General features: G+C 47.0%; 1 protein-coding gene across 1 annotated transcript in view; it reads right to left on the bottom strand.

Annotated features, from left to right (window-relative positions):
• Positions 1 to 12,062: 12,062 nt before the first annotated feature.
• Prp40 (pre-mRNA processing factor 40) overlaps positions 12,063 to 12,396 on the bottom strand; it is a 63,574-nt gene continuing 63,240 nt past the window's right edge. Inside the window, exon 23 of the mRNA XM_084593139.1 lies at positions 12,063 to 12,200. Within this exon, the coding sequence (XP_084449265.1) occupies positions 12,114 to 12,200 (87 nt within the window). The 3' untranslated portion in view covers positions 12,063 to 12,113. The remainder of the gene's footprint in view (positions 12,201 to 12,396) is intronic.

The raw sequence follows: 12,396 nt of genomic DNA on the forward strand, positions 1-12,396 counted from the left end.
TTCTTTATTCGAAGCTTACCCCGCATTGCCCGAAGTCGTTATAGCTGAACGTTATAGCGTTCAGTTGCACCGGAGTCTCTGACCGAGACAGAGGTCCCAATGGACAGCTCCTCACTCAGTGAAGTTGCCTGTATCCTTGTACCTGCCTTCGTTTCTCTCTGTCTCTTCTCTGAAACTCACAGTGGTTGGGCATTTTCGGGATCAGCTGAGCAGGTAACATTGGGAGCGTACACTGTGAAAAAAAGTTTGTTGAAAAATACAAAAACTTTCTGGCAGTTCTCCTGCCAGAAATTTTCTATTCTGTTTTGTTTTGTTTTTTCTGTGATTTTACAGGTTTTTTTTATAACTGATTAAAGTTTTTTTGTAAATTGACAAAAAATTTCTGTTGTATGGTGTTTTTGTTTTTTATTTCTGTTTTTTTTTCTGTCGCAGTGAAAATAATGATGCAAATATATTTTTTTACTCGTCTTTTATTTCACGTTTTCTGTCTGTAAAACAATAAAATTGCTTTGAGTGCCAATTTTTTCAATGAACACTATTTTAAGGCAAAAGCCTTGTCAACTACATCTCACGAATATCTCTCGGGGCTGGTAATACTCGATGGCACCCTTAAGGTTGGCCTCGCAACAGCCGTTGTCTAACCCAAAAGAGGCAAGTGGGAATATGCCTAACAGATACCACTGTAGCAGGGAGCCAACCAACAACGGACCTCAATGTGGCGCCACTAGTTATCTTCTTTCGGATCGGAATTGTTACGCAGCCGATCATCGGACAGCGTCTTCGGGGTTGTCATACCATTTCGCTTTTTATTCAGAATTTACCTACTATTCAGGTAAAAGTCAGTTTGCGGTAGGAAATAGTACAGACGGCAAAAATATATCGAATTGTTTGCTTTCCAATCAAGGTTTCGGCTGGAAAACAGAAAATTACTGGGTTTTTTTTTTTTCGTGAATGTATTTTGGTCAATGAAGTAGAACAGATATTCTTTGTACTGGTACAGATATTCTCTGTACTGGGCACCCCTTAGTGCAGTACTCTGTTACCTTGAAACATGCCAGATCTTGGCTTTGCGTACTTCCTCCCATGTTTGCAAAAACACTGCACCAAGGGCATACGCCGAAGCGTCGGCCGCAACCACAAGCCGCTGTCTGGAATCATACAGTGCAAGGACTGCCGCTTCCTTGATGCTTTGTTTCACTTGATTGAATTCATTTTCCTGCTGTATGTCCCAATTCCATTCCCTCTCCTTGCGAAGAGCTGATAGTCATCAGCTTCTCTGGCAGGTTTCGTATAAACCCTCCTACTTGATTTGTCATGCCGATAAACTGGCGAACTTCAGTACCAGTGACTGGTGTCCGGAAGTCTACTATAGCTTTTACCATTTCTGGCTCTGGGTGCATGCCACCTGCATTCAGAACATGACCTGAAAACTTCACCGATGTTTTCAGAGACTCACACTTGTCGTTAACCCTGCCGGGATGGCGCAGCGGTTAAGGCGCTCGACTACCATGCCCAAGGACGCGGGATCGAATCCCGACCTCGGCAGCTTCGTTTCGATTCAGGCGAAACGGAGTGGCGTCCGTGTGCTTTGCGATGTCAGTGCACGTTAAAGAACCCCAGGTGGTCTAAATTTCCTGGGTCCTTTACTACGGCGTATCTCATAGCCTTAGTCGCTTTGGGACGTTAAACCCCACAAACCAAACCAAGCACTTGTCGTTAAGCTTGATTTCCGCAACCTTGAGCTTCATGAGGACCTCTTCTAGCCTTTTGTGTTCTGATAGATCTGCTCCACAGATCAGAATGTCGTCCATATGACACAGCACTCCCGGTATCCCCTCCGGTATTTGGTTCATACATTTTTGAAAATGTTCTAGCGCCGAAGAAGTGTCAAATGATAGCCTTTGGAAGTAATATTTCCCGAATGGGTTATTAATGCTGTGAGCAGCTGAGAGTTTCGGGCTAGCTTCACCTGACAGAATCCGGCTTTCGCGTTCAGCTTTGAGAATAACTTTGCACCCGAAAGGCGTCCCAGAGTTTCCTTCACGAATGGAAAGACAAGCTTCTCTCTCTCTCTCTCTCACGATATGCTTGTTTGTACTTGTCAGGTCAACACAAATTCTGAGTTCCCCACTTCGTTTCGGGATAACCGCCATGGCCGAACACCAGAGACTTGGCTCTTCAGCTTTTCTTGCGATGCTGTCTTTCTCCATTTCTTTCAACTGTTTCTCAACCTTGTTCAGGAAAGTCAAGGGTACTCTGCGGGATATATTCACCGATACCGGGATCGCACCTGACTTAAATTTAATCGTGTATTCGCCCTTCACCCCAAGTCCCTCGAACAGTTCCGGGAAATTCTTTCATCTCACTCCAGGGTCTTCCGTTGCTGTCTGTCAGCCGCGTACAGCTTCACTTTTGACGGTCTAACTGCTGTTAATAACTGTTCTGCAACTCATGATGGCACAGCATTGACATCTGATCCAGTATCTATTTTTAAGATTTTAAGGTACCTTTCATCATCATCATCATCATCATCAGCCTGATTATACCCACTGCAGGGCGAAGGCCTCTCCCATATTTCTCCACTTAACCCGGTTCTGTGCTAGCTGCATCCACTTGACCCCTGCGAACTTCTTAATCTCATCCGCCCACCTAACTTTCTGCCGCCCCCTGCTACGCTTTCCTTCCCTTGGAATCCAGTTTGTTACCCTCAGCGACCATCGGTTATCCTCTCTTCGCACTACATGTCCCGCCCATGTCCATTTCTTCTTCTTAATTTCCACTAGAATGTCGGTAACTTGAGTTATTTCTCTGACCCACTCTGCACGCTATCTCTTAATGTTACCCCTACCATTTTTCGTTCCATAGCCCTTTGGGTTGTACTCAACTTAAGTAGAACTCTCTTGGTTAGCCTCCACGTTTCAGCCCCATAGGTGAGTACAGGCAAGATGCAACTGTTGTATACATTCCTCTTGAGCGATACCGGTAAGCTGCTAGTCATAATCTGCGAGTGCTTGCCATATGCGCTCCATCCCAATCTTATTCTTCTTATTTCCTTTTCATGGTCCGGATCTGCAGTTACTACCTGTCCTAAGTAGACATACTTGCCTACTACTTCCAATATTTCGCTACCTAATGTAAACTGCTGCTCCTTCCCGAGGCTGTTGAACATTACCTTAGTCTTCTGCATATTGATTTTCAAGCCTACCTTTCTACTTTTTCTGTCTAGGCGGTGATGCAGGCATTGCGAAATCAGGGGGTAGACGAGCCGTACGTGAAAGTGCTGGAAGATATATATAGTGGCTGCACAGCAACCATAGTTCTGCATAAAGAAAGTAACAAAATTCCCATAAAGAAAGGTGTTAGGCAAGAAGACAATCTCCCCAGTACTATTCACAGCTTGTTTAGAGCAAGTATTCAGAGACTTGGAATGGGAGCAGTTAGGGATAAGGGTAGATGGAGAATACCTCAGTAATCTGCGATTTGCTGATGACATTGCCTTGCTAAGCAACTCGGGGGAGGAGCTGCAAATAATGATTGATGACCTAGACAGAAAAAGGTACCTTTATCCCCACCTTAAGAACAGCGAGTGTCCCAGACTCGCCTACCTGCATCCTCGCGGTCTGTCACTCCCGTAACGATTTCTGACGACACATCTGTCAATTGCCTCTTTTACCGCACAATCAAGTGGCACTTAGATGCAAATGCTGGACATCTACTTTTTCATGGAGTCCCGGTCTGCCACACCTCCCAAATGTTGGTGTCGATAATAACGAGAACAGACAACTGGGCGAGTTCTAACGGAATCATCGCAAAGCAGTGCGAAACACGAGACTAAGAGGAGGATGAGACGACACGAGCGCTCGTGTCGTCTATAAAACTATATATAAAAATTGCTTAGTTCGGTTCCTCAATTTTGTTATTTTAACATTATATTAAGTTGTTAAATTGTTATATAAACGTACATATATATAATGTTAAAATGCCATTATGATTACGTGTGTGCATAACGTTTAAGCAACGTTAGAAAAAAAATGACATTCGTTTGACTCAAACATGTACGCCTTTTTACCGAGAGCAAGCAGGAGAGGAGGAAAATACTCTCTAACCAGATTCCTTGCGCCGGCCCATTGTTGCCAGTACCGAGTGGGCTGTGCATTCGAACGCTTCATGCATAACAGAGCGGCCTTGCACCTCGGTATATTGTCGTTTGAGAGACTTAAATGCCTTTATTAGCACCCCTTTTAGTGGTAATGCCATCGGCACAGCAATGCGTGATCGTGGAGTGCACAAAGAATAAAAGATATCTCAAGATGATTGCCGAGAGCGTATGCGGGATGCATGCATCGACAGTCCGAGTTCGGCTGTGATATGTTTCTGCTTCACCGCTTTCCAGTCTATCCTTATTTAATTCGCCTATGAACGTTTTATGTAAGCCAGATAGACTTAGTACCAATGACGAACTCACGAATATGATGCCCATTTCACTTCCTCCGCCGTAGTAGCCACGCACGCCGGGCAGGCCGTGCCTCCAGCAAGCTATAGCTCCGCGCCAACGATACGGTGGATCTTTTCCGCCAATACAAGAGCGTTCTAAAATCTGTTCTTCACTTAAACAATAAGCCGATAACAAAAAAAAAGTATTTCTTGCGGATTCCTCACCCATACCGTGTGATTGATAATTGCAATACAAATACGCTACTTAACACATTGCCGCTGGTGCGGCGCGCGGCTCATCGTCTGCACGCTGGCTCCGCTGCTAAGGCGTCACCGAATTTTACATTTTTATTTTACTGATGCTATGGGATCGGCAGTAAGGCGGTTCCATGAGAGACCATTTACTCTGGCGTTGAGCAATTACAAAGCGTCGTCGGATGTGCCTTCGATGCGAAACAATTTAGGCCTAGCGACGACTAGGGAGTAGCGCTCGACGAGAGTGCCGTCGTCTGCCGTCGTCCGCTAGGCCTAAATTACTGCTCATCGAAGCCACAGGGGACGGCACTTTTTAATAGATCAGCGAGGCGTTTTTTAGTCAATGGACTACTCGATCATGAAACTTCTCTACTCTCAACCCCACTGTTTCTTAGTGAAGGTAATTATTATTTTTGGCCGCCTCAGCAACGTTACTAGCGTACAAAAACACGGGCACCGCACAGGCGGAAGGCTGTAAGCAAAAACTACCATCGTATGGCTCAACATTTCTCAAAAAGCGTTTTTTTTTTAATTCCCTTTAGGGGTTAGTTTTACCGTTCAGCCCACGGTCAGTATGCAAGCCGGCCATCTGCAAGATTGCTCTGCATGTGGGGCTGCTGCTGTCTCTCTATCTGGCATGCAAACTGCCTCTTGCACCCCCATGGAGAGGAGTTTCTCCGTAGAGGTGCACATAGGGAGTCCTAGGGCCCTCTTGGTACATCTCCGGATGAGAATTTCCTCTTTTCCCGCTCTGAGATTTAGGAAGGGTGTGGCATAGCCCGTACACTCGGCTAAAGACGTAAGCCTGTAGTAATTTCAGTAGGCTTCTCACTTAGGCCTCTGCCCTCGTAAGGGAGGTTCTCCTAAAGATATGCAACTTGTGACGCGTAGTCTATTTTTTTTATAAAGCCATCATTGTATCCGTTTTCCTTTATAACTGATCCCAAGATTCTGGTTTGCTCTACTTTAGGAATGGATTTACATTCCACTTTAATTTCGAATTTTTATTCTGTTTCTCCTAAGGGATTTAGGATATTGTAGACGAACAGTTCCGATTTTTGCGGTGAACACGAGAGGTCCCTATTGACGGCGTAGGCAACTACCGTGTCCGCTGCCTCCTGCAAGCGCTCTTATATGATCGTGTCGTTCCCCTGGTTAATCTAAATTGACATCATCCGCGTATAAGCTGAAATTTAGACCTTTAATTGGTCGCTCTGTGACGTCACCAACTGTTTCAACATAGCGACCGTTGTCGGTGGGAGGAGCTACGCGATGTCAACTTCAGCCACTTATTTCTAAACAAGTAATGCGTCTAGGGCGCTCAAATTTCGGATATAGAATAATATCTGCCAGACTACAAAACTTATATATTGGATGACCATGGCATGACCCCTTTAAGGCAGCAGAACGAGAAATTCTACAGCACTATCGACTGAGTAGGCAGGTGGCTGCTGCGCCATCCCCTACCCTAAATTGCAAGCAGGCCGCAGCCTTCAGACTCGGACCTTTCCACACCCGCTCCTGGTGAGCCATATGCTCCCAGGAGAAAAATCAGAATTCTGTATAAACTGTGACTCGAGAGGGATCCTCGAAAACATCATCCCGGACTGCCTTTTCTCCCGGGAGGGGCCTAAGTCTGACGCCGCAACTCTGGGAGACCATGTTGCGCTGCTTGGACCCTGAGCTCCACCTATAGCCGCCATCCATCTGGCCTGGGACGCCGCCGGCCAATGTCCACCGGCCTGCGTCCGAGGTAGGGCCCCGCCATCCATCCCAAGCGACGGAGGGCCGAAGTTCCTTCATCCGCTGGTGTAAATAAGCGAGAGTATTCTCTCTCTTGGCGCTTCTTTGAATGCCGCACTCACGGCGCACAGAAGCAGACGCAGTACAGCAGGCATCAAAGGCGGTTCAAATTGGTTTGCAGGAAAGGTTTGGTTTGGTTTGTGGGGTTTAACGTCCCAAAGCGACTCAGGCTATGAGAGACGCCGTAGTGGAGGACTCCGGAAATTTCGACCACCTGGGGTTCTTTAACGTGCACTGACATCGCACAGCACACGGGCGCCTTGCTTTTCGCCTCCATCGAAAAGCGGCCGCCGAGGAAAGGAGCAGTATATGTCACAATTCTCCGCGGACACCTCAACCCTGCTGCAAAGAAAAAGAGGAAGGTGGGAGTGAAAAAAGAGAGAAAGAGGTGCCGTAGTGGAGCACTTTGGAATTTCGCCTCATCGCAGTTTAGTGGTCCAAAGTGCTCCCTAGAACTTTTGCACTCTAAATTTAGAAAAAAATTTAACGAGAAAACAAATAAAAAAATCCCCGCTCAAGGTTTTTACCGCCTCCGCCATCAAGCCACCAAGAGTCAGTAGTTAGCATTATCTGCTAGCTGTCACAACATTGGCGTGTATGTGGCATGCTCGATCGTAAAGGGTGCTCAAGTGCGTCGGTTGTGGTGGTGGTGGTGGTGAACACTTTTATTGCGCCCAAAAACAGGGGACCAGTCAAAGGACCGGTTGCGCTGGCTTAGAGGAGGTCGGCGGTGATCCCTTCGGATGCCGCGGCCTCCACCGCGCGCTGGATAAGCCATGCAGCGTTGGTCTGCTGGCTCGGAAGTACGCAGGAGACTCCCATGTCTCTGGGGTGTTTGATTTGTCTGTGTTGTAGTGTGTACAAGTCCACGCCATGTGTATGAGAGTGGCCGGAGTTGAGCAGTGTTAGCTGTGGGAAGCTGCCAGTTTGTAGTTTGCGCCATTGGGCGGCCTCGCGTCTCGTTAGATCGCGGTGTGCGGGAGGATATGTGCATCTTTGGAGTCGGTAGTGCTGGAGTATGTCCGTGTAAGTGGTGAGTAGACAAGCGCGTGAGATATTAGTGTCAGCGGAAGCAGGGTGGCTGATCATACTCTCGGCTCGGCAACTGAGATCTCGAGCGAGAGTGTGCGCCTGGGCGTTTTCGCTGAGCGACTGGGCTGGAACCCAAAGAAGTAAGCGAGATGTGGAAGAGGGTGCTGTAGAACGTAGAATGGGCCTGGCAAGAGATACGGCCAGCATCGTAGTTGTGAACAGCCTGTTGAGAATCACTGATGACGACTTTGGTATTAGGGTCGGCTAGCGCAATGGCAACCTACTCAGTTGCGGTGACTTTTGCATTGCAAATTCTGCAGGCTGTGTACCAGCTGCGATGAGGGGCGAGAGCTACCGCCACCATCGCTGGTCTCGATGGATGGTAATGAGGCGTCCGTACGTGACGTCCGGACGTCCGGTGAATCGTTTCTCGAATTGACGAGCCCGGTCGGCCCGTCTCTTGGCGTGGTGTACCGGGTGCATCCGTTTGCGGAGATTTAGGCGATATTCCGGTGTAAGTTCAGCGTAACTTGGGGCCGATCTCGGCGGGGAGATCCCAACTTGCTGCAGTACCGCTCGGCCAGCGCGTGTAAGTGAGAGCCGCTCATACTGGGCGGTGAAGGTTGCTTCGATCAGTTCGCTCACGGTACTGGAGATTCCGAGAGCCATGAGCTTATGGGTAGCTGTGGACATGGGAAGACCTAGGGCCGTCTTGTATGCTTTTCGAAGTGACGCCTCTAGCCGTTCGCTTTCGGCACGAGTGAGACGTAATTAAGTAAGGTCCAGAGTAGGTGATGCGGGAGCAGATGAAAGCTTGAACGAGGCGCAGCTAGGAGCATCGCGCCAGGAGCAACCACAAGTGATGATGGCAGAGCCATTCTTCCTCTGGCAAATCAAAGAATGAGGGTGTGGCACACCTCGAGAAGGGAAGGCTGGCTTTAACAAACTAATGGAGCATGCCTTGCGTGAACCAGCTAAGCCCACACCTGGAAAGTAACTAATGGTGTCTTCGGCTGAGGGTGACCGTCCCTGTGTGCTTCAGCCGAACGTGTGAAGCACACGGAGTGTGCCGTTTCTGCCGTCTACTCTGCATAACCTCCGAGACTCTTGACTGTCTCGGAGGCCATGTTACGTTCCAACAAATGGTGCATAGAGCTAATGCTATTATAGACACCGGCGCATGCTGCGAAATGTTGCGATTGTGGCGGTTTTGGTCTGGCAGGTACTGCAACAGTGCCATTCTTACCGGTTTCTATCTGTATGTTGCACAATGCGCACATTGTAGACCTTCAGCTACGAACAGGTCGTTGACCGGTGGCTGCGTAACGGCAGTGTACATTGCAGTTCCTAACATGTTCATCATTTCCTTACTATACGCCCACCAAATATGCTTCCTCTCTTCTTCTCTTCGTCGAAGCTCGCAGTCGGCCGCTGTAGAGCGAATACAGATACGATGACAGCTTCGTCTGCTAGCGCGCGCTGCACGATGGGATTGCACTAAGCTTCCACCGTTGGTCCCCACGGTGGCACGGTGCCGCACACTCGTGTCGTGCTCGCTCCAGCCGAACGTACGGCACTGCACGAGTGGTGACCTGCCGAACGTGTTGCAGCGCACGAGTGCGCAGAAAACTCCACGAGTGCCGTCAGCCGAAGACACCATAAGATCTTTGCTGATAAGTATTGGTTCCGGCCGCATATTAAGGTAGGAAAATATTTTGCATTACAAGGCTTATCTTTGCCTGAACGTTTTTTTTTTTTTTTTGGACTTCACTCCAAATTTTCAAGTGGATTTTTTTTAAGTGTTTTAACGCGAAAGCGTATTTTTGTCCGCAGACCGCGTCCGCAAAATCGTGTCCGCAGCAGTTGCGAGTAATTGAGAAGTGTTAGAGGTTAATGAGTGGTGTCAATCAATAGAGGGTGACAATGTGAGCGAAAAATACTTAGGCCAATAAGTGAATAGGTAATTAGACAAAAATGAAACAGTAAAGGGAAAAATGATCTCATTAGCGAATGGCTTGGCGCCACATTTCAATTTATCAAATACTAAAATAGGTAATTAAATCAGCCAATTAAGGTGACGTCAAGGATGTGATGTCACGCAACCTGAAATCGAGCCAAAAAAAGGCATAGGAAGAGATTGGCGCACAATTTCAAAGAACCAAAGACTGAAGCAGTTAAGGCATTCACGCGACGAAGCAAGCCACGCAGCGCAGTCGGCGGCGCCGTCAGTGCGAGGGGAAAATTTAGGCGCGAGGGAGAAGTCCTCCTCTCAGCTTTTTCTTTCCTCCTTTCGCCCCCGCTTGGGAGAATTAGACGGGACGGAAGTGCCCCTGACTTTCCGCGGCCTGCCTTAACCAGTTAAGGCAGTCAATTAGGGTGACGTCAAGGATATGACGTCACGTAACCGGAAGTAGAGCCGAAAAAGGGCATAGGAAGGGATAGGCGCACAATTTGAAAGTACCAGACTAAAATGAATAAACAAGTGAATTATTGTGACGTAGAGGATGACATCACGCAACCGGAAGTAGAGCCGAAAAAGGGCATAGGAAGGGACTGGCACGCAAGTTGAAAGTACTAAAGACTAAAATGGGTAAACAAGAAGTGAATTAAGCAACTAGAAGCAACCAACAGCAGTATCCGTGCTTTCGCATTACTCCAATGCAGATTCTGCAGTTTTTTTTTTTTTTGCTCCCCCTCTACCTGCATAGCAGCCATTAACTCCTTACAGACTAGTCTTAAAACACATTATCATTGCTCCCTCCGTATTTTTCTCTGTACATATGGGCGCTAAATCACCTAACAAAGGCGTCCCGCAATGGCCTCCCAGCGTTACCTATCCTCCTGGCTAGTGCACATGACAACAGTATTAGAGATGTGCCCAATTAGATTTGGCGCTCTCTCCCACCTGGGCATTCCGTTCCACCAAGAACTAGTCTGCTTCAGGAGCCACTGCAACAGGACTCGGTGATTCCCCTTTGTTTTCCCTTTCCTTCCTATTGTTTTTTGCCGTCGTAAATTTGCACCTAGAAAGCTCTTTGCACCTAGTTCATGACTAATTCCTGTGTGGTATCACTGTCACACAACCCATTGACAAATCAGAGTTTGGCCATGTCGGCCACTACGCAGATACTGGCCGTTGCCATGGCAGCTACTTGGCGTCCAAAAAGAATCTTTGGAATCTTTAGTAAACTTCGAACTGAAGCAAAGACACGAAGCTGTGATAAGTCTATGCAGCTAGGTTATAAGCCCCTTATGTGCTGTGACAGGTGTGTGCCAACACCTGCCGCATGCACACGGTAGATTACAATTTCGATGTAAGAAAAAAAATGTTTCATTCCAAGATGAGTTATGAAACCTGCATAGTACAATGCAAAAGCAGCATACAAATGAACACTATATAGTGTGTGCGGTGAATCTGTGGCACAAAAAAAAACAAGCAGACAATAATTTTTGGTTTGGTTTGTGGGGTTTAACATCCCAAAGCGACTTAGGCTATGAGAGACGCTGTAGTGGAGGGCTCTGGAAATTTCAACCACCTGGGGTTCTTTAACATGCACTGACATCTCGCAGCACACGGGCACCTTGCTTTTCGCCTCCATCGAAATGCAGCTGCCATGGCCGGGATTCGATCCTGCATCCTTGGGCACAACAGTACAGTGACCTAACCCCTGCACCACTATGGCGGGGCAGACAGAACAATGTGAAAATATCAAACGATTACACAAAGTCTAGACGGAGCGCCAAACGATTCTGTCCCTCAACACCCGAAGACTGAAGCAGAAGCTACGAGCAAGAGATGATGTGTTGCCCTGCCCTCGCAGATGTGAGCAATGAAACACTGCAGACACTAGTAGTAGCAATGCAGAGAAGTGCACGATGAAGGGAAAGAGCGTAGTCACAGAGTGCACCTAATGTCAGGGAAAGCAGTCAACAGTAAGTCAGGATAGTGCACCAATGACATGCTTATGGTCTGCAGTCACCTCCAAGGGCGAGATGATGGGTCATGTCAATAGCAAGCGCAAGTGGACTTTGGTTTGAATTTTTGCCATTTTTGGGGGGGCACACTGCCACAATATTTTACAAATATGATTGTAACTGTCAATTTACACGGTATATTTATTGAAATGTCCAAGCTTGGTCAAGGGCCCTTGACACAAATGGTAGCAATCACATATGTCTACCTACTAATTGTTGCCATTTTTCAAGTCACTTCTGTAATAAAAATTTTGTTTAATTTGATCTTTTTGCACATCCCCTTGAACAGAATAATTAAGCCTTTTTTTTTTTGTGGAACCTCTGCACCCTTGAAAATTACAATGTAAAATATTTCTTGCATTAATTGAGACCAATATGAAGGGAATAAAGCTATGCTATTATTCTTTAGATCAACATTAGTACATGTTAAAAGGAAGAAATCGGCATCAGTGCAACACATGTTTATGTAGATGGAGCAAGTTTAATGGTACACATAATGAAATAGTGATAAATTTCACACCAGTGTTAACAAAACAGCCATGATCTTCACAGCAGCCAACAACCTTGCTTTGGCCAATGTAGCACAATGGTGAATTTTATTTTGTGCCAGATTGTCAATTGTGCTGGGCCAGCTGCTTAAGCAACTGCCTGCGTCGTTTTTCCAGTTCCTCTTCACTGACGTCACTGTCAGAGGTCCACTGCTGCACAGAAAGAGCACAGGCTAAGCAAGGTATTGCAAAATCCAGCAGTACATTATGTAATCAAAGGGGTAGCATTTGCGAATAATGCTAGGACTTTCAAATTGAACTCAGTTTTCCGGTATAATAAATGCCTTCTCCAACACATGACGCGGTGTGACAAAAGAACACCTCATCACTGATTGTTCTTGTGTGCCTG

The sequence above is a fragment of the Amblyomma maculatum genome, chromosome 2 (assembly GCF_055883805.1).
Source record: "Amblyomma maculatum isolate TAMU_Amacu chromosome 2, ASM5588380v1, whole genome shotgun sequence".
NCBI classification, from domain to species: Eukaryota; Metazoa; Arthropoda; class Arachnida; order Ixodida; family Ixodidae; genus Amblyomma; species Amblyomma maculatum.